Genomic DNA, 22,159 nt, shown 5'->3' on the forward strand with positions numbered 1-22,159 from the left:
TTTTAGTACTGATATTTTTTTAAATAAGGATCAGTTTTCAACATTTCATAGCTGTAGAGAAATTGTGGGAATGGGACAAAACAGTCTTGATACGTAGAATCACCTTAAGTCTGTATCTCAACTCAACACTTTGTATCATGAAACCATGGCCTGAAACTGCTGCCTGTCATATCAGATAATATTATCACTGATTTATTATGTTACTTCATCTTACCTGCTTTTTGTAACCTTTTGGCAGGGATCACGTTTTTTTTTTCTGTGTTTGAGATGTCTTCTTTTGGTTTGGGGTTGAGTTTTTTTATCTAACTGAGCACCTAACTGAGCCCTGATCCATGATTTGGCTTCCAGGTACTAGGAAAATATGAGTACTAATCATGCCTGCTGCTAAAAATTTTCTGTTATTTCATTTGCATTTGTTTGCCTTCATCTTCTAGTCATTGATTCTTGTTATGCCTTCTCTGATGGATTAAAGAGCTCTTTAGGACTGACTATTTTCTCCCCAGGAAGGTGCTTTTACCCTGTGATCAAGTTACTTCTCAATATGATTTTTGTTGTTGTTTGTTTGTTTTTAGACAAAGCTAAACAGATTGTGCTTTTTAGGGTTCTCATTATTTTTTAACATTCCTGGATTATTTTTGTGGCTCTTTTCTGTCCATAAAATTCTGTGTTACTAGTCACATGCACAGGAGTAAAATTACCTCTCTAGTTCCTCTTATGTTAGTATGGTTAGAAATTGATAGTATTGCAAGGTCAGATAAAAAAAACCCTAAAAAAAACCTAATATGACTTCTACACACCTGAGTGTAGTTATTAGAGGAAGATGGATGGATGACTTTAAAAACATTTAAATATTTTAAAGTGATCCACACATCAGCAAGAGTGGGTGTGCAGGAGGGATGCCAAAAGTATTCATGTTGAGGTTTTTAAGGAGCTAGAAGTGAAAATAAAAATAAGAATTTTAATTGTAAAGCAACAATAATACATCAAAACTTAAGTGCTGTGTTTAGCATAGTAATGCATAGTTGCAGAAATTTTGTAGGACTGAATGAGAAATGTTTGTTATTAACACACTGTTGTGGGTCACTGGAAACAGAGACTAAGTGGATGTGAATGTACATATCCCTTACATCCATTTAATCCTATAAGTAGCCACTTGCTTATATTTGGAAACCCAAGAACAGTTATGTGAGCTGTTCTGCTGAAGTAGAAAAAATAACATAGTATTAAGGATTCTGTTTTTTATAAAGATTGTCTCTATTAAGTCATGTAAAAGTTGAAACAATCAAAATCCAGAGCTTCAAAGAGGCTCTTGAAAGTTTCACTGCTTCAGTATTTCTTTCCAAAGGGGTGGCTATTTATTTTGATTTGCATCCATACTTTAGGACAAGGTTAAGTTAAATTTACATGAACAAGACTAATCAGATGCCTGTCTAGTCAAAACATCTCAGCCTACCCATTGATTTTCATGCATATCATGCATATAAGCATCTGAATTGGATCTGCACTCCCAGCCCCACACTTATTCCTCCTGGAAACCATCACATTTTACATTAAATCCAACTTCAGACTGTTTAAACTCTCAGTGGTGCAGATCAGTTTGATGCAAGTCTGTCTAATATTGTGTCTGACAAAACTTTGAGGTCACCACATTGACTTTTTTGTCCGAACTGACTTGAGTTTTGACTTGGAAAAGAATGCATCTTCCCCTTGTGGCAGCATTCCCTTTGTGAAATTCGGGGCATATTCCACAAAGGTCTTCATTTGTTTCAGCAAAAGGAAAGTTCATGGAAACATGGTAAATGAGGAAGGAATGAGATTTAAAGTAATGCAAAAAGACTTAGAATCATCTAAAACTCATGGAAAAGAAGTAAAGGCGAACAAGAACTGAGCTCTAGTTAAGAAAGTACTAAGCTAAACATATTTAGACTATTAATTTTTGTGTGTTAATGGAAAAGTTATTACTAAGATTTTGGTAACACTGGGTGACTTGGGGTAGGAGTTGTCCCCCTGCAATGATGAGCTCACAGAGCCCTTTTCAAAACAATCAACTGCTGTTAGAAAAGGCAAGAGAAGTGGGCATTCCCTTGAATGCTTTTTGGTATCACAGGCTTAGTCAGTGTAAAGTATGTGATTTCTCACATCCTAGGTTACCTCAGTTTCTTCTCCTGAGTCTCAGAAATCTTGGAATAGAACCATTAAATAGAAGGAGATTACATCCCTGGGAAAGATGATGGTAGAAGAAACAGGATGGTTATGACAGAAGCTGGAGACAGTCTTTGTGAGAATACTAGCATGACTTCTTTTCTCTGAACAGCCAGTTAAAAGGTGATCCTCCTTTCTGAGCCAGTAATAAATTGCTATGACTGCCTGTAATGGTGGGTGTTTCACCAATGCAGCACCCAGTGCAGTGCAGTACATACTGGAAAACCATTTTGGAAGTGAGGGGAGAGAGGTCGGGCTAGAAAATTACTTTCCCATTAAATAATGCTACTGATGACTATTTGGTGAGCAGATACAGCTGCCAGAATGCATTTTTCACTTTATCTTTGCACAGGAGTGTGGACAAAAGAAGTGAAGAAAGGGGGCACAGAAAGGAGAGAGATGGAGAAAGGATAAGAGTTTTTTGAGGCTGCTTCTGCTCTTCCAAGATATGTTCTTTGCCCTCCCTAGTGAGTTATATGCTGATAACTTGTAGTACTTGTGATCTGCCTTGGGCACCATATCTCCATGGGAAGTTAGCAGGTTTATGAAGTTCCTGAGGATGTGGACAACTCCTCAAATGGATGAGAAACTCTCCATTGCATTGTAAGGGATGAGACAGTCACCACTCAGTGACACCCATGTACACTTGGCTCTATCCAGCAAAAGGGTAAGACTGTCCTGTCAAACTGTGTGAGTTCCCCTTTTGAAGCTGTGAGCTAATGGTTATTTCCTCCAGCAGTTCCTGTAACTGCTTGTATGCAGTCAACATTCACAGTAGGTCCTGAGTAGTTACTAGAGTGGTGTATGTTGCATCCTGGTTTTTTGGGTATCAGCATCCCATAAATTCACATAAGACTGTGCCAGGATTTCTAATATCAGGGACTGTGTTGGCATTCATGTGTCATCCTCATATCCAGAAGCAGATGGTTTAGTCTGTGTTGCAGTCCCATATAAAGGACCAGAGTACGGGTCAGGTGATGGTTATATATTGTGTATTTTCAGAAAACATGTAGATAAGGAAACCGTAGCTCTGTCCCAGTACTGTACCTAGCTCTAGGAATCTTTCCAGTTTGACATGGAGCACTGAGATCCGTCTAAAGGAGTCCTGGCTGTGACAGCATGTCCTGCTGAATCTTCTGGGCTGGATAAAATAGGAAGGAAGGGCATCTCAGGTATTTTTCATCACCTTAGGCCTGGTTGGATTCTGTCTGTTCAGGTGTAGAAGTCTAACAGTGGTGTCAGCATCAGAAGCTTGCCTGCCTCTCTACTGGAGTGAGTGAGACAGAGTACTAACACCTTTAGAGCAGTGTCTGTGAAGATGGACAGCAGCATTTTGGGTTTATTAGAAGCAGCTATTAACTCTTATCTCAGTGGTAGGCTTCAGTGTACAATACATAAATGATCTGGAGATTTTGGAGGGGACTGAATATTTGATGCCATGTTTCCAGAAAGTTGAAGAGATAAATGGATATTGCACTGCATGTTGTGTTCTCAGCAAAGCAAGCATCTCAGCAGGTCAGCGATTTCAGAAATAGTGCAGTCCTGAAAGAACATTTTTTGAACTCCTTTTTGCTGTTGAAGCTGAACACAGTTCCATCTGTCTGAAACTGTACATTGAGAGCTTCACTGAGGCACTTAAAGAAGTTATGTACTTATGCATAAGGAATAAGATGCTGAAGGAATCATATTTCATAAGAGTAAAGCTATTAATCTTACCATAAAATAGTTACTTTCTATACACATATTCACTTTAAAAAATGTTCATGGTATACTGATCATCTGAGGAAAAGTCCATACTGATGTATCTTCACCATCTTTCTGAGCTGAACAGTGTGAGTATATGCTTTTGCTGTGAAAACCTGTTTACTTGAATACTTTGCCATGCATCTGCTAATTCCACAAAAAATGTACAAATTTTCATGTTACCCATTTTGTGGATAAAATCACTGTGTAAGTACTGACCCTGATTTAAGAATGTATCAGCTCTAGAAACGATGGAATTGTCTTCAGGGCTGACATGTCAGCAAAGATCAGCTGGTTCACACGTGAAGCTTGGCGAGGAGAACGCTGCAGCGGCCCCGGTGCCATCCCTGCTCCCTGCCTGCCTCTCCCAGCCCGCTGCCTTTAGTCAGCCAAGGTTCCCTGGCCTGTCTGCCACTGCTCCACTGCTCCACTTACACACCTGGGTCAGCCAGCCACTCATCCGTTGGAGTGGACAAAAAGCCACTTGAAACCCTGCTCACTGATAGAAGAGGGACAGCAGCCTGCACAGATGACTTGACACAGTGTGAGCAAATCCAGAGAGAAAGGTAAAGCAAATCAGGTTCCATGCATTGGTACTGTCTGCAGACATGCTGATTCTCATTCCTTTGAACAGAGTCTCTTCCAGAAATGATTTTAAGGCAATACTTAAAGTGTATCTCCTTCAGATTTCAAATAAAGACACCAGAGGAAAATACTGACTTCAAGTCTGCATCTAATGAGCAACTGAGAATTGTGTTCATCTGGGCTGTGCACAGGCTGGCACTGCAGCCTCAGGAAAAGGGCAAATATGGCCGGGGCTTTTTTTCAAATATGCTGCGAAAACCGTGCCCACTGTAGGGATGGAAGTGTTCAAAAGCAAGAATGAAAATCTACATTACCAGCAGCTCCATCAGAAGTACTTGTGCCCAGGTGACCTGTCTCCACAGATGTTTTGCTCTCATTTTGAGCTGAAAATGTAACTTTTTTGTTGAAAACGGCTTTTAGATCTTGTTAAAAATCGTCTAATAGTAGCTTTGGATTTGACTGACAAGGTAGTTGTTACTGTGCCATTTTCACTGTAATAGTCTAGTAATTTTGACCCAAAGAAACAATGATCTCATTCCTTGGGAGGGAGGACAGAGTGACAAAATCTGGAGGTCCTGTGACGACACTGAATCTCTTTGTTGTCAAAGCAAGCTATGAAATCATCTGCTTTCCTGCCAAATCCCACTGGGGAGTAAGCAGTGTCCTTCACAGAACACATGTTTTGCAGGAGAACATGAGGGCACGGAAGAACCACGTTCCTGCCCCATGGGAAGTGTGCTGCCCCACACCCTGTGACTTCTGGAACTGATGCAAGTGTGTTTTCCCACCTCTGTCAACAACCACAGCACTAAAGTGGGCAGAAGCTTTCTAAGGTTCTTTATATACTGTGAGTTCATCAAAAATTCTGCTGGTGTAGTGTCACCAATGTGTTTCACAGTTATTTTGGGAATGGGGGAGAATGAGATCTCTGCATCTCTTTCTCTGTCAGGCTCCACTGCCAACCAGGTAGTCTGTTCTTGTTGGAATTCTCCATCCTTGTTCGTGTTTGCTAGAAGTCTTTGGTTGTGAGCTACATAGGGAATGATAGGAAGTGAGAGGAAAATTTTAATTAAAACTTTTTTTGTAATTCATTTGGAACTTTTCTGTTCCTACTCAAGACTACATTGTTAAGAAGAACAGTTCTGTCCTTGGAGAGGCCTTCCTCTGTTACCTCTAAAGAAAACTGGAGAACAAAAGGATGCTTTAAAAAAAGTTTGATATAGCTGATGTTCCCATTCAAGTTCAGCTTGCCTTACGTGGAAAAGGAGTTGAACCAAAAGGCTTCTTACAACCATTTCTGCAGGTTTCCAAATAAGTAGCTACAACAGGTATCCTAAAAACTGAAGTAGTTTATTTTCTGATAGAAATCCTAGTTTTAGTCTTTCTTTGCAATATGACAACCAATCTGTGTGTCTTTTCCCAAAGTATACCCTGCTTTGCAAAACATCAAAATTACTAAACAGGGGTTTTGAAACTTCCTCTGCAGCTACATACTTTTTTTTTTTCTTGGAGCAGTGGTACTGGGCTGTTGTGACCCAAATGTTGTGGGCAAAGCTTATGTGCAAGAAGTCAAAGGTGTTTCGTGTTATCCAAGTGATCTCAGTGACTGCACCTGCCTAGTGGGGTGTAATGTAAAACAGATTTGAACTTCAGTGAGGTTTGCAGAAGAAGGCATGTTTGTGAAGTATCAGAAGGGATGTGGCACAGCATGAACAAGAGAAAAAACATATATTGCTTCCGTAAAAAATGCTGCTGTCTGCAACTGATGAGTAAATTCTTTTGTATTTCTGTCATCAAGGATTACAGAAGAAACCCACTGGAATATGCAAGCCTGTATGGGCCTGAGCATATAACTGCCAGAGATGAAGGAAAACCCTTACAGGAGTATGTCACATAATCAAATTCTCCTCACTTGCCTTTTGCTGAAGGTTCAGCTATGGACAAGAGCAAGAAATAAAAGCATTACTTTGCTTTCCTTTCAGGTCTGGTTTTCATAGAATAAACCTTCAATTTCTGTACGTACAAAGCTACCAGCTTCTGCACAGTACACCGCATAAATAGTAGTGATTTTTAGTTTTCTTCTGTTCCATATAAAGGTTTTAACTTTAAATGCAAATCAGAAAAAAACCCCATCAAGCCACAAACAAAAACTTTCCTTGAGACAGAAACACTGGTGTTCCTTATTATTCACGTATTTTTGCATGATTTCAGGTAGCAGAATCAACTCTCTTTGTACGTCGACTAGTACTTCTTCACAAATGAGGCAATTTTAGAATTAGGGTCGTTGTTCAGAAGGATCTCTGCCTTCCATGAAGCACCATGCCTTCCTAAACAATTGCTATCCCTTGTGTGTCAGACCACAGACCCTTCCAAAACTCCATGGATAGATTTTGAGAGAGCGTGATAATTAAGCAATTATTGAAATCAGCTATTTATACTCGAATATTTTTGAGCAATGTACACCTCTCGTCACTCAAGTTTGTGCTATTACAACAAGTGCCCTGACACTGCCTTTCGGGGCAAAGCAGTGGTTTTGGATTTTTCTCAGCAGCGCTCCTCCCAGCGTTGTTTGCACTAATAAAGAAGTGTAAACAGCGAAGCTGCTGTTAAGGGGTATTTCTCCCGATCGCTGGTCCTGTACAGGAGCCTCATGCGGTGCAAATGACAGTAAAAAAGCACAGAGAGGAGCAGCAGCGAAGGACAGGTGAGGTGTGGCTCAGCGCGCCCCTGCACCGGGATGCGCGGGACGGCGCCGGGCCATGGCTGCAGCACTGCTGAGACTTTGGGGCAGCTGCCCGAGCGCTGCGGGCTGCTCCTTGTCACCCGGGAGGTTGTGGAAAGCCGGCACCTTCCGCCTGTTGCTCACACAGGTGATGAAGCCGTTTCTGGAAAAAGAAAGGAAAAAACCCAAAAAACCACGAATAACAAAACAAAACAAACGTCCCCCAACCTCAAGGAGGGGGCAGAGCCGCGCACAGCGCCGCGGCGGCGAAGGGGAGCCCCGTGCCCCGGCTGGAACGGGGCAAGAGGAGCCGAGACACGCGGGCTCGGCTCGGCTCCCCGCTGAGCTCCGGTTTCCGCGGCGGGGCGGCGCGGCCGCAGGGGCGGGGGGCGGCGGCGCCCCGCTCCTCACCGCGGGCGGCCGCGTTGGTCCCCCCGGTGCGGCGGGGGCGGCGGTGGGGGCGGCGGGGCCCGCGCCCCTCGCGGTTGGCAGTGCAGCGCCGGGCGGCCACCGCCGCTGTGCGGGCCCCGCCGCCGCCCGGCTCCCTGCGCTCACTTTTATATTTGCGCGCCATTTCCCTGCTCGGTGACGTGTCCCGCCGCGCGCCCAACCCGCGGCGCGCTCTGGTCAGGACAATGGGAGCGCCTGGGCCAATCGGCGCGGCGCTCGGCTTGGCGGCGGCCAATGGGCGCGGGGCTGTGCAGAGAGTAATGTTACCAGCGCCGCGAGTGTGAGGAGGCTGCGTATCGATCCCGCGCTCAGCCATTGCGGTGCACCGGGCTGCACAGCGACCCAGCCAGCGCTGGGGCCGGGCGGGCGGCCGCGGGAGCGTCTCTGGGGCTCGGGACCGAGCGAGGACTGCGTGCCGACTCTGTCTGACACGGGTGAGTACGCGCCGGGGGCCGCTGGGCCGGCCGGGCGCGCTCGCCCGCTCGCCCGCCCGCTCGCAGCCGGGCGGTGAGCCTGTGGTGGCCGTCGTGCCGCCGCCGCTGCGCGACCGCGGAGCGCGGGGCAGCGCCGGCTCGGACGCCCGTACACAAAGGCGAGCGGGGCTGTGCCCGGGAGACCCTTTCCTGGGCGGCGAGCCCCTCGGCCGGGGCGGGGCGGGGGCGGCGGGCGACTTCGGGAGAGCGGGGCGGCGGGAGGCAAGAAGCGAGGTGGGGAGAGAGAGGCGGGCGATGGGAACGGGGCGAGCGGCCGGGGGTCGCCCGCCGCGGGGGGCGAGGGCCGCGCCGTGCCCCGCCGTAAGCCGCTTACACGGTGCCTCGCCGTGGCCATCGCCGCGGCGGCGGGGCGGGCGGCGGGGCGGCAGGGGCTCCGGGCGGGCCGCGCCGCGCCGCCGGGGCGGTGGGGAGCGCGGGGAAGCGGGGCGCGGGCCGGGGCGCCGCTGGCCCCGCGGCCGCCCGGCTGTAACATGGCTGACGGCAGCCGCGAGCGAGAAAACAAGGCGAGCGGCGCGGAGCAGCAGAGGAGGCGCTCGGGCGGGCGGGGGCGCAGTTCGGGGGAACTTTTTTCTCCAGCAGCCGCCGCTCGCCCGGGCGCGGGGCTGGCAGCCCCGGGGCCGCACAGCTCGGCGGGGCTAGGGAGCGAGCGGGGCGTCCCCCCCGGGGCTTCTACCGCGCCGCCGGGGCTCGGGCGGGCACCGAAAGCGCGCTTGGTCCCCCCCATCTTCTTCCCCCCCGCTCCCACCCACCTCCCCCCGTCTCCCGCCCGCCCTCCCTCGGCTGCAATGGCTGAGCGTGTGCGCCAGGGTAGCGGCGCGCTCACACAAAGGGAAGGGAAGGGAGGAAGGAGCCATGTTCTCTGTGCGGCGGCGGCAGCGGGCGACGCCACAGCGGCCATTCCGCGCCGCCCGGGCTGCGCTGCCACCGCCGCCCCCGCGGGCGGGGGTCGCCGCCCGGCCCCGCCGCGGCCCCTCTCGGCGGGGGTCCCGCCGCCCGGGCTCGCCGCCCCGCCCGGCCGCGGGGGGTGTGGTGGCGGCGGGGGGGTGGGGAGCGGCCGGCTCTGCTCCTCGGCGCACAAAATGGAAGGAGGCTCGGCGGCGGGTGACCTCCTCCGCCAGGAGCCTGCGCCATGGCGGCCGCTCCCGCCGACACCGCCGCTGCGGCGGCGCGGCCGGCAGGGAGGGAGCGAGCGCAGGCCGGGGCTGCCTCGCCTCATGGCGGCCGGAGCGGGCAGGGCTGGGCATGGGCACGCTCCCCCCGCCGCGGGGGGACGGGGGCGGCGGCGGGAGAACGCTTTGTCCCGCCGGGGCCGGGGGTCGCCGCCGGCGGGCAGCTGCACCCCGGTGCGTGTCCGACTCCTGGGCATGTGCTCGCTGCTGCGAGCCCTCGCCTGAACGCGGAATAAAACTTACACATGTTCTCCCTAATAACGGGACTAGTTGTTTTTTTTTTTTTCTTTTTTTTTTTCCTTTTCTTTTTTTTTTTTTTTTTTTCCTTCCACCCCCAGCAGGTCTGTTGAGGGACTTCAGAAGTTTCCCTCTGCCCCCTGGTAGGGGAAGCGTCCAAAATGGCGGGAAGGAGGCGGCTTTCAAACGCCAGCGCCGGGGTCGCGGTGCCGAGCCCTGCCCGCGGCCGCCCCTGCCCCGCTGCCCCGGCCCCGCCGCGCTGGGAGCGGCCCCGTGCAGGCTGCAGCGGCTCCTGCTTCCTCAGCCCTCTTGTTTACTTGGTAGAAACTTCAAACCGGACGTGTTTAGTCACAGAGCAGAAATCTGTTTCTGTCTATCCGCCAAACCGATAGGAAATACAGCTTCTGTGGCAATACGGACAGGCACCGCCTGCCCTTTTTTTTTTTTTTTTTACTTTCACGCCTTTTTTTTTTTTTTTAATCCTTCTTTTAACTCTGCTCAAAAGCAGAGCTTGTCAGGGTGCAAGTGACTTTTTCAGGGAGCTATGAAGAAATACTCCAAATGTCTGACTTGGGTGTGAAAGTCCCAGGAAGGCATTTTTCAGTCCCTGAAAGTGTCAGATAGTGCTCTTGCTGAGCACAGCTCTGCTGCTGTACATAAATGTTCTGCTTTTCCCTGTGTAGTTTATAACATATTTGACCAAGTGAGCTGTTTCATTCCCATATTTCAGTGTATACCTGCAAAGAGTAGGTTTTTGCAGTACACATAAAGATTGGTCAAACATATGGTATAGAAAATAATAAAAACCATATTTTGTAAATAAACACACGGGGCCTACAGGGAAGAGGTAGAAAACATGGGCTGTGAAAAGAAACAAATCGGTAATCCAGAAGGCCACTGAGACAGGATGCTTGGAAAGAGGGTACTTGTTCCCTCTTTCAATAGTGTTTATTCTTCCCAAGCATATGATTAATACACTGGTAATAATTGCGGTATGCAGTCTCCACTGCTATGCTTGCCTTCAGATTGCTTGGAAGGACAGTTCTTGTTTGCAAAAGACCATCACTGCACATTTTAAAGGCCCTTTGAGATTTTAGGTTGCTTACATCCAGGTCACCTCAGACAGGGATGACAAAAATCTTCAGCAAATTTTCCAGAAGGGAATCTTCTCATTGTAAGATTTCAGAATACTGCTCCAGCAGGTCCTGTTTGGCATGACCCCTGGTTGTGACTTACTTTCTGCCCTGATTGGTTGAAAATACAGGTTTTAAAGGTGTCTCATTTGCTTCATTACAGAAAATCAGCAAAAATGGGTAAAGGTGATCCTAAGAAGCCGAGAGGTAAAATGTCTTCGTACGCCTTCTTTGTGCAAACCTGTCGGGAGGAGCACAAGAAGAAACATCCAGATGCGTCAGTGAACTTCTCAGAGTTCTCAAAAAAATGCTCAGAACGATGGAAGGTAGGAATAGCTGCTTAAAAAATAAAAAAGCCACAAAACCTTAAATGACTGGTTTTCTGGAATACCATTCAGGATTGTAAATTATTTCTTTGGGAGCTCAAGTTTTGGGTAAGTATGAAGTGTAGTTGTGAAGTTACTGGTAACTATCCATTATCCTTGTCTTACCTTTAGCTCCCCCAGCTGAAATTTTGGGAAGGGCTTTGATATGTTTTTGAAATTAAAATACTGTTTGGATCCTTACGTGTCCCTTCTAAGGTACTCTGTGATTCTGATTGCCTTGCAGACTATGTCTTCTAAGGAGAAAGGGAAGTTTGAAGATATGGCAAAGGCTGACAAGCTTCGTTATGAAAAAGAAATGAAAAACTATGTACCACCTAAGGGGGAAACAAAAAAGAAGTTCAAGGATCCAAATGCACCGAAGAGGCCTCCGTAAGTAGATTCCTAGCTGTAGGTTGTCTGTTTGGGACCATCACCTGGTGTGGATCTGTAAAAGGGTAATTTTATCCAGGAGCTTCAGAAATACAAGAGTGTATGATCTTCCTCACCAGTGGTGTAAAGATAGGTTGAGATTTTAGTTACGAATGCTAAGCTTTTATTTTCAGGTAGGCGGTCCCACTATAAAAGTTGGAGTAATGGCAGCATTTAAAATTAGATGCTAAAATAGACTATGTGTGATTCTGACTGATTCTTCGAATTTCTGTTAAGAGGGTGATTCCCGTGTAATATGGCAGTAAAGTACTGCTGGCCCTGCTCTCATCACCTCTTGGCTTGAGCAGAAGTTTTGCTTGGCAGTCAGTTTAAAATTGGAGGCTTTTGCACAGAAGGAGTTTGAGGGGTGATCTTCCTCAAAACCAGCCTGGAAAGTTAAAACTTTAGCCACAACATAATGACAGCTGGCTTCAAATTCATCTTCTGGACACCAGCACTTTATTGTGTGTGTATGTCTGTGTTTTGAACTGAGCTAATGCTGAAAAGGACAGGGAAGATCCTTTACAAGCTAATGTTCTTGCTTGGGCTGGTGCTGTGGTCTGGAAATCCTACTTTTCTAACAAATATTGCAGCCTGCCACCTCTGACAGTTCTGACATAACATATGCTGGCCTAGCATCATTGACTTAGTCTAATTTCTAAAGATTTTCTCTGGGTCTGGTGTATAAAGTCTGCCTGTCTGGGGATTCTGCCAGAAATGGGACCAGATGTGCAGCATTACTTAAGAGAAAAGGGTGCATTGAGTTTGCGAAGTGGCTCATTCAGTTCTGATACCTTCCATTGTAATCAATGTCTGTCTCACTTTTAGGTGCCTTTTCCAAAATGCTCTTAAGGAGCAAAGGCCCCAAAAGTTGCTGCTGTAGCAAAGTCTAAAATTTAAATCTTCTTTATTTTTCCTCTGTAGTTCGGCTTTTTTCTTGTTTTGCTCTGAGTTTCGTCCAAAAATCAAAGGAGAACATCCCGGTCTGTCCATTGGAGATGTGGCAAAGAAGCTGGGAGAGATGTGGAACAACACCGCTGCAGACGATAAACAGCCTTACGAAAAGAAGGCTGCTAAGCTGAAGGAGAAATACGAAAAGGTAACACTGACATTTAGGGACATGCTTTGGGGAGGTCACACCTCAGTTTTTTGGACACTTTTTCCCTTACTGTGTACCCTGATACCTGATGTAGCAAGTTATAGAATGCTGATGACGTAATTCATTAGATTTGCTGAAAAGGGCTGTGTGCAGGGGCACATGATTGATTGGCATAACAGTAAATTGGAGTCCTTTACCTCGAACTGTTTGCATTTGTCTGTAGTTTTGACTTGTTACTGGTGCTTGAATAAATACTGTAGGCTCTGTATTGTTACTAAATCAGCAAGTCACAGCAGAATTTGAGTTGAGTTGGTAGCAGTAAGTAATACTGGTAAGGAATGAATTGGTTCTCCCTAATTTTGGAGATGCTGGTGAGCATCATTGAATGTTAGGATAATTGATACACATAGCTGATATTTTAAATGTACTCCAGGAAAAATGTCAAAACACAAAATGAGATAACTACTTTTAGGCCTGTGTTTTTCCTGGACCTACTTTGTGCCCATGTCCTTTCTAGTAATGAATTTCGTTAATTATGCATATGAAGCAGCTTGTCGTACAATTTTTTTAATTATTAAGGCTAAACCCTGCCATCCTAGTTGGAGTTGCAGAATTCTGTTGTGCACACAGGACTATGCTACATGTGGTTTTATTTCTAGAGGCAGATTCTCATGCCAGTATGTGGAAGCCAAGGGAAGAGGAGGAATGCACCTTGGCATCCCCTGACGATGCTTCACAAGGGGTCAGGGACCACTGTGCTGCCATACAGCACCTATGTCCATTGTGTGCTGTCACTTTCCTCTGGGTATTTCTCCTGCTGGCAAACAAATCCAAGTTCAAAATTTTTGCACTGTAGTATGCAAGGTGGAGCCTTGGAGCCCTGTTGATGTGCCAGAGAGGAGTTGCAGATCTATGATGCTTTCTGTACAGCTTCATAGTAATTGCTTCTACACACAGCCAAGGAAACTCAGGCATTTTATTAGTCTTTATTTGCAGATATTATTTTGATTTTCAGTAGTAATGTCCTTATTTCTTAGACTTACATGTAGGATTTTAAGGGGTAGTAATCTTCACTATTTCACTGCTTGGCCTTTGACTTAGTGGGTATCATAACTTCTCAAAATTTCCTGCTAAGTTTAAGAGAGTCCAAGAGAGCAGTAAGATTAGTGGTGTAGTGTTTATTAGGTGGGGAATATTTGAAGATTTGGACCATCTGTGTGAATGTGGTGATGTTTCTCTCTAGCTGGTGTGTGTAAGCTTTGTAGATCAGTTCTCCTATCTAATGATTTTACTGTTTTGGCATAAAGTTGGGAAGTCTTAACTGTTTTTATGACTGTGCCTTCCAGGTATGGTTTTAACTTCCCTGTAGCAGGAGCTGAATTTTGTGCATTTCAAACGACTAGAATAAATTTATTGCATGCAGAAGGTGGCAGTGTCTACCCTTTAATCAAGTTCTTATACCTTTTATTTAGTAAACTTCTGTTAGGCAGGGTTCAGTCTTAACTGCTCTTTGCTGAGGCATAACATTGCAGCTGTTAGGCTGGGTCATTCTGGGTGGCTGATCCCAGGTTTGTGCCTCAAACGAGGGTTTCCTGTGTGTTTCTTTAGGCACTGTAGAAGGTAGGGCTAGAAAGGGAACTTAAGAGGTCTCCCTACTCCATTTCCTTATGGGATAGTGGGCTCAGCTGTGCCTTTACCATCAGAGGTAGCAGCTTTTCCAGGCTGTTCCCAGAAGCCCAGCAGTGGAGATTGCTTAGCAGCCATAAGCAGTGTGCAGCAGCATGCCAGTGTCATTTCTGTGTTAGAGGGTTCCCGTTCCTGTGGCTTCAGTTCGCCTCAGAGCTGAAGCCACAGCTCCCTCCTGGTCCTGCCCCGGTGGATGTGCAGAAAGGGCAGGTAGCTGGGTCTCTTCTTTCACAGCTGCTCTGTGGAGGTTGCTCAGACCTCTTGGCTGGGTAAGTCTTTGAGAGATTGTCCCTGCTTTTCTTCTCCAAGGATATCGCTGCATACCGGGCCAAAGGGAAGGTTGATGGAGGCAAGAAAGTAGTTGCCAAGGCTGAGAAGAGCAAGAAGAAGAAGGAAGAGGAGGAGGATGAGGACGAAGATGAAGAGGATGAAGATGATGAAGAGGAGGAAGAAGAGGAGGATGAAGATGATGATGATGATGAATAAGTCTCTTTTAGAGCAATTTCTTTCTTGTCTATAAAGCATTTAACCCCCCTGTACACAACTCACTCCTTTTAAAGAAAAAAAAAATTGAAATGTAAGGCTGTGTAAGATTTGTTTTTAAACTGTACAGTGTCTCTTTTTTTGTATAGTTAACACACTACCGAATGTGTCTTTAGATAGCCCTGTCCTTAGTGGTATTTCAATGGCCACTAACCTTGCCTGGTACAGTGTGGGGGTTGTAAATTGGCATGGGAGTTATTAAAGCAGGTTCTTGTTGGTGCACAGCACAAATTTAGTTATATTTGGGGATGTAGTTCATTTCTCATCTTCAGTTGTCTCTGATGCATCATAAAAAAATAATTGTTGTTCTGTTAACTGAATACCACTCTGTAATTGCAAAAAGGAAGAAAAAAAGTTGCAGCTGTTTTGTTGACATTCTGAATGCTTCTAAGTAAATACAATTTTTTTTATTAGTATTGTTGTCCTTTTAATAGGTGCCCTTGAGAATCATACTTTTTCTTTTTTTTTTCTTTTTCTTTTTTTTTTTTTTCTTTTTTTTGTTTTTTGAGGGGAACTCATCTTTTGCTTTATTGAATGCCCGTATGGGATCACGGGAATATTACAGTTTTCATCTTTCATATAACCGGCTGATAAACAAAGCTTTGATCTGCATACCCTGCATTATCATGATAGGGTAAGAAAAGAAATATATAGGCATATGATGAAAATCTTCCATAACTGGAAACAACAAAAATTCAATCTCAGCAAACGGATACTTGTTCAGATTTTTGTGAAATGTAATATTCTATTGCGTTGCATGAGTTTACCAGTCTTGGAGAGTTGAGAAGTATAGAGTTCAATTTTACAGAAACTAAATACTTTGGGGGGTGGGGAGGGAGGGAATGTTAAATTTTGTCCTAGGAGGACCCATAGGAAGAGTGTATGTCCATCCGGTGTAGAGAAATTTACACGTGTGACTCTGTTACCATGTAATGGAAGTTATATTTGTAAATCTCTGAACACCTGGGAGTGATGAGCGTACCTAAAATGTGTAAAGTTAAAAGCATGAAATGACCATATTATTTTTTGGTGACAGGTCTGGTGATGGCCACGGGCTTTATACCATGAGACTCCTGGTAGCAAAGGGCCCACAAGAAATGATTTTTCTTTCTAAGATTTCTATAAATGGTACCATTATTATTTGTTAAATCTATGTAAATTCATATTTGTATTCTTGAAATTCTAGTTTTAGCCCTTTAAACAAAGTTGTATATTGTCTCAAATTGAAAATGAGATAAGATGTATTTTTCCTGTTAGGTTTTATACCGCACTCTTGATGTTTGCCCATTTTTAAGTTAAATATAGTTGTATGGAAAAGTACATTTTATTAAATTTTGCATTAAAAAGTTAAATGTTTATGGTATACCAACAATGTCTAATTTGGTCAAATACAGTTCTCTTCCAAAACCAAAGCTAAGGGGTTTTTTGCATATTTAGTAAAACTTCAAGTGCTGGCAGCTGTAACTATTTTCACATATACCTGCTTACCAGTCTGGGGGACAATTCGGCAATTTTGTGGTTACAAAATTATGGTTCTCTTAAGTGCCAGTGTTTAAAAACAAACAAAAAAAAAGCATTCTTGTAATTTTACACGCTTTTGTGATGGAGTATTGTTTTGTTATACAATTTTGACTTTCAGATTCTTATTTCAATTTGCATTTATGTATAACTTCAGGAGAAATATTGAACATCTGAAATCCTGGATGATACTAATAAACTAATAATTGCAGAGGTTTTAAATACTTAGTTAAATGGCTCACTTAATACCCTAAGGATTTGGGGCTTTTTGTGTGTGTTGGTGTTCTCAGATGTGTACATCCCTGCTTTCTGTTCCAAGCAGAAGAATGACGCTGTTTGCAAGGTCTCTATAGAAAGGGTAGGACAGACAGACGTTTTTTGTCTCCTTAAACTGGATATTACACATTCAAATGCTCTTAACCGATGACAAATAAATTTTCTGTGCTGAAGGGTTTTTTTGTTTCCCCAGGTCATCAGAGGAAAGTAGACACATTTCTTGCTCTTGGAACAAGCATACTTAATGAGATCCCCCTAATCTTGTGCCTTTGTTCTCGGTGCTTGATGTTGACAGATTTAACCGAGAGGATTCAGCTGAACTTAAAAGAGGGTAGTGAGCGCTTCCCTGGCAGCCAGGCATGGCCTTTGCCTTGCCTTTAGCACGTGGGTAACAAACACAGCGTGCTCGAGGCCAAAGAGGGTAGGTAATGTAATTATCAGTGCTGCTTGCTGAGGAGAACAGCCCCCCGCATCTCACTGCAGAGGCCAGTGTTGGGTGGGAGATGCCCTGAAGCTTCCCCAGCTCTCCAGAGTGGCCGTGGTTTTCTCAGGAGCATTCGGTAGGTGCCTGTAATTCAGCTGAGCCAGCACATGGATATTGGGACTGTAGCCTTTGCTTGTGTCTGCTGTAAAACTGTTCTGAAACAGTGGAAGTGTTCTTCGGTGAAGAGGAATGCCATAGGGAGATTAATTGCCCTTTTTAAGGAAGAGCTGCTGAGGGTTGTTGCTGGAAAGGACCTTCCTGTTCCGCAGCTGTGCTCCCCTGCAAGCTCCAGTGGTTGAATAAATCCTCTTGGTCAAAACTATCTGAGCCTCCTCACCGATCGGTCAGACTTGGCCACTCCTAGATTACTTGGTCGGAGGTCAGTCACTGATGGCACTTCAGCTTGAACCTGCCTCCCCTTGATCTTTGAAAGTGGGTGCCTGCTGTAGAAGAGGGATAATGAGCGGTGAAATTGCGACTGTTCAGGTGGTGGTTCCCCACAGGGGGCTGACAGCCTTGACATCACTATCAAAAAGCTTCTCGGGCTTTAACCTTCATGTAAATGCTTGTTGCAGAGGTCAAGAAAAAGCTTTTCCTTTTCTAAACAACAACAAATATTGATTGGTCTGGAGAGAACTTGAATATTAATATGTGGGAGTTATGATACCTTGAATGCCAAATGAAGCCAGACTGATGTTTATGGTTATTTGAGTTGGTCCTGAAAGGAGCCACCTAGTTATGCTAGATATGCTCTGTAATTTTGAGCTGGTTTAACTAAATGTATGGACACCGTTCATCCCTCCTGCCAAGCCTTCAGTGATCTCACCAGCTCTAGCAAAAAGCTGAGCTTATTTAACAAAATGTTTCTGTCCAGCCAAACCGGCCCCTGGAAGCCTGAACTAAGGGGTGTGAAGTGGCTGATTTCTGCAGCTTAATTAGGACACTGCTGACACAGCCTCTACAGCTGCTTTTATCAGTGTAACCAGCCCATCCTGGAAAGAAAAGGCTGAGAAACAGCTGGGTCTAGGCTTGCTGGAAAGTGGGAAGATGGATTTGAGTGACTCCTCCAGAAGAAGAGCCAGGTGGATTGCACAATGCCACAGCATTAGGTTCTCTATATGGGGGACAAGCGGAGCTTGGAAAAAACCTCGCCTAATTCTCACTAGCCTAAGGGTCAGACCTGCTGGTTAGAATAAACATTCCCATTCTGCCTTCCCAGCTATGCCTGACAGGAGATTAAAGGAATAAAGGCAATGTGCTGCATTGGGTTATAATGAGTTATTCAATACAGAGTCTGTAATGGAGACATGGCAAAATACAAAGGTAGTGTTTCATTTTGATGATTAATTTTCACCATTTCCAGGCTGTGCCAGTGACAGCTGACCAGTTACAGGCTTTTAGGACTCAAATGTACCAATCATTTTATTAATCACAGTAAAATGCTAAATATTTTCAAGGATTCCTCCATTATATTCTTTAGCTTACGAGTCTGTACTTGTCTGCAGATCACATCTTTTGGGGGCACTTTAGCAGAAAATAACTGTGACATTTTCCTTTGGCAGGCTGCAGCAGACATTATTTTAGCACCTGAAATACATTCAGAGACATTTTACAAACATGCTAAGTCCAATGGAGTGCCTAAGTGTGGGTGTGTATCAATAAACTTTTCCCCAGACTTAGCTACTGGATTGCGCTCTACATCTGAGAAGCACTTTGAGGTGGCCTTAATTTAGCCTAGTATAGATCCACTTTAAATTAACACCAGCCTTTATTTCAAAACAATGTACTTGCAGGCAAGCTGTCGGACTCTATTCCAATGTTTAAATAAGAAAAAGCAGGAAAAGTAAATCCCTGAGTTTTTTATCATTTTGCTGAAGTTGTCTTGTATTTTTATTTTGTAAATGTTGTGTGTGCTCTGGCTTTTCTTTTGACAGTACTTCAAGCTGAAAAACAAAGATGGATTTTTTTTTTTCCCCAGTGAATTTATTATGAAGAATGAAGGTCAGATTCCTCTTACGGCTGCTTTGTGCTGTTGAAAAATACAGTGTGGCTTCTGCTTCAAGAGCACCTAATTTTGAAATCCATCTTGCTGAAGCAATTGCTATTAGAGGTGACCCACAAGAGAGACGAGCCTTCTCTTTTGCCACTCTGTGATGGAATAAAAGACTAGAGTGATAAATTAGCTTAGTCTACCTGTTTGCCACATCAGAAGCTCCTTCCCTGCAGCAGGAGTGCTCGAGATCAAGCTAGGCAGCAAGAGGCAGAGCAGCAAGGAGCAAGGAGGACAGACAGGCAAATGTGGGGTTTTTTTAAACTACACCTTTTAAAATTTTGCCTCTATTGTTAAAAAGTGTTTGAATTAAATGACGGTCATTTGGCACAGAGGAAGTTTATCCACGTGCTTCCAGCAGCCTTTCACCTATTAAGGCAGCAAAAGCTCAATTCATGTATTTCTGACCTCCCAAAAATTCCTCAGTAAAAACAGGAAGGACCAAGCACTGCAGCTTGAATGCCTGGAAAGGACCCATCTCCCTGCACATCTTACAGCAGCAATAGGTCACCATGTAAATGCTTTTTCCAAGAAGCCATTCAAAAAATCAGGCTTATGGAGGGGAAACCGAGGACGTGTGCTGCTGTGTTTGGCAGGGGCATTTGTTACCAAGGATAAAAACAGTTTTGAAGAAATGTCTGGGATGACATTCCTGACCCCTCCTGCTCCTTCCCAAACTGAAATGAAGGAAAACAATGAAAATAATATTTTTATGGGAAGAAGTCTTCCTTGCCAAAATGCTGGGGTTGACCATGCTCTTCCTCATCCCGTCCCCAGGGAAAATTGTGCATCCCTGGAACACTGTGCAGCAACACTACACATGGGGTGGGGGGCATTGATGGCAGCTGGGGGAGTCAGTCCCAGCAGCTCCCTCCTTGCTGCCAGTTCACTCCTGATGTTGGGGAGACCCTGAGTGTGAAAACTCCTGGGAAGAGCATCAGGTCATGCCAGGGCTGGGTGCCTCATGGCTGGCTTTGAAACGCAGATGCAGAGGGATCACGGGGCGGTGGGCTGCAAGTAGGGATAGCAGGAACCAGCCCTCTGAAAACTCAGCCACGCAGCTGAAGGTAAAATCAGGGTGCTCTTTAAAACAACTCCCAAATTTCTGTGGTGGTGATTCTTAGAAGAGAGAACTTTCTTGCAAGACGTGCGCTGGTAAATGATTGAATAACAGTGACTCATGTTTTATTATCAGACTTCACTGTAGCGGTGCTTACGCTCGCTTCAGATTTGTTGACACACATTTCTCCTGACGCCTGCCAATAAGGAAGATGCTGTGAAGCAGCACTGTGATGTAAAACTGATATGGGAAAATGCAGGTGAGGGCTGATCACAGCCTGAGCCCCTCAGCACCGGAGTGGCTTTTGGGAAGAGAGGGATTGGTTTGGCAATACCAGGCACCGATGGAAAGGGCTGGTGGGTTTCTGCTCCGGGGTGCTGGGAGGCTTGGCACCCACGTGGGTTGTCGGGGCGTTTCACAGGACTGATCCCTTAGAACCTGCCTGAGACTGATGTCTGGTCCCAGAGTCACACCCCAGAATGTTTAAGTGGCTCCCGGTGGGAGGCTGACAGTGAACGAGACCCCACCTCGCACCAGCCCTGCTGTCTCTGAGTCTCCTTCCAACAGAGTTTCCTTTGAGGTGGAAGAAGGAAGTGATCTATTTTGGGGGAGCCTTCACACCAGACGTTCGGTGATGGCAACGCTGTCTCCATCACTGCATGCTCTGCTTCCGCCCAGGAGCCCCCGGGCTCTGCCCGCCTGCCTCTGCCGCCGGTGACCCTGTCCCTTCTCCTGCCCTGCCTGACCCACTGCTGGCAGCCCTGCTCCAGGAGGAAAGAGTGAGTTCACCTCCCCCAGCTGCTGGGAGCTGGATCAGCATCCTCCAGGTAGGACAGGATGGTTTTCCTGCTGCCCCAGCACCCCCAGGCAATCGATGCCAGTCCCGTGGGGCCAGGGGTGCTCAGGGACACCCCAATACTGAGAGCAGCACTTGGCTTCCACAGATCTCCCGGTGCAGAGGGGTAAACCTCAGTGTCGCTGCTGTCCCAGGGTACAACATTCTCAGGGTGTGCTGCTGCCTGGGATCGATGTCCCTGGTCTGCTGGCCTCGACACTGGTCTTTGAGTCCCCTGTTCCTTCTGACGTGGGTTTTTCTTTCCATCTGAATCATTCAGTATGACTTTGGAGCACAATGGAGCTGTGATTTTTTTCGAAGCTGCCAGCCTGCAGGAAACAGAAGGTCTCTGAATAAAAGGGAGGCTCTTGTTACAACTTCCCTCTTATTTACTGTTCCCAGTAGCAGAGAAGTAAGAAGACAATGGATGAAATGGAGGATTAATCCCGTGTAGCACTGAAATATAAACAAGGAGACAGCGCGTTCCAGAGCGCTGCTCCGAGCAGTGGCTCGTGCCCACAGCGTGCAGAAATTTCTCATCTCTGAGATCTCCTGGATTTCATGAAAAGGGCCAAAAGGCCAGAAGAGGCTCCACAGGTGGTTTTTCAAAGGTAAACTTGCAAACTGGGTATTCTCCATGGACTTTTCTCTATTCAGTGCTCTCAAAACTTGAGATCAAGTTGATAACCCCTGTGCTTAATCACTGGTCCATGACTTTTGCAGAGGCAACTCCCTATTTTCCTATTTTTCTGTATTAATTTTAAAACAATAAAAGTTCAGGACAACTCCTTTGTCCCACAGAAGACTTTTAAAAATGCTTTAGAGAGAACCTACTGTGCTGCACAGTGTGTAGCTCTGCTCCTAAAAGGGGTGTGTGATCATTAGCCTTGCTCCCTTTTTCCACTTGCTTTGGTTGCCAAACACCAAAGGATTACTAATCATGTTCCTTATTTATTTTTTTAATCAGAGATTTACCTGTATTTGATTTCCAGCTATAGATTTTGAGAGTTCACACCAACCTTTGCAAAGGTGTTGAGCTCCTCAAGTTAATTGGTTATAAATTAACCTTGGGAAGTTTT

The 22,159-nt window shown here is 45.7% G+C and overlaps 1 protein-coding gene across 1 annotated transcript; it reads left to right on the top strand.

Annotated features, from left to right (window-relative positions):
• Positions 1-7,960: 7,960 nt before the first annotated feature.
• On the top strand, positions 7,961-16,597 carry HMGB1 (high mobility group box 1). The gene is made up of 5 exons (XM_058045740.1): positions 7,961-8,136; positions 10,899-11,061; positions 11,345-11,490; positions 12,454-12,628; positions 14,624-16,597. The coding sequence occupies exons 2-5, from the start codon at positions 10,912-10,914 to the stop codon at positions 14,798-14,800; spliced, it is 648 nt and encodes a 215-aa protein (XP_057901723.1). The 5' UTR covers positions 7,961-8,136; positions 10,899-10,911; the 3' UTR covers positions 14,801-16,597.
• Positions 16,598-22,159: the final 5,562 nt, after the last annotated feature.

The sequence above is a fragment of the Melospiza georgiana genome, chromosome 2 (genome assembly GCF_028018845.1).
Source record: "Melospiza georgiana isolate bMelGeo1 chromosome 2, bMelGeo1.pri, whole genome shotgun sequence".
NCBI classification, from domain to species: Eukaryota; Metazoa; Chordata; class Aves; order Passeriformes; family Passerellidae; genus Melospiza; species Melospiza georgiana.

Coding starts and splice junctions, on each gene's coding strand:
- HMGB1 (XM_058045740.1), top strand. CDS start 10,912: ATGGGTAAAGGTGATCCTAAGAAGCCGAGAGGTAAAATGTCTTCGTAC. Junction 11,062..11,344: donor AATGCTCAGAACGATGGAAG/GTAGGAATAGCT, acceptor ATTGCCTTGCAG/ACTATGTCTTCTAAGGAGAA. Junction 11,491..12,453: donor AATGCACCGAAGAGGCCTCC/GTAAGTAGATTC, acceptor TTTCCTCTGTAG/TTCGGCTTTTTTCTTGTTTT.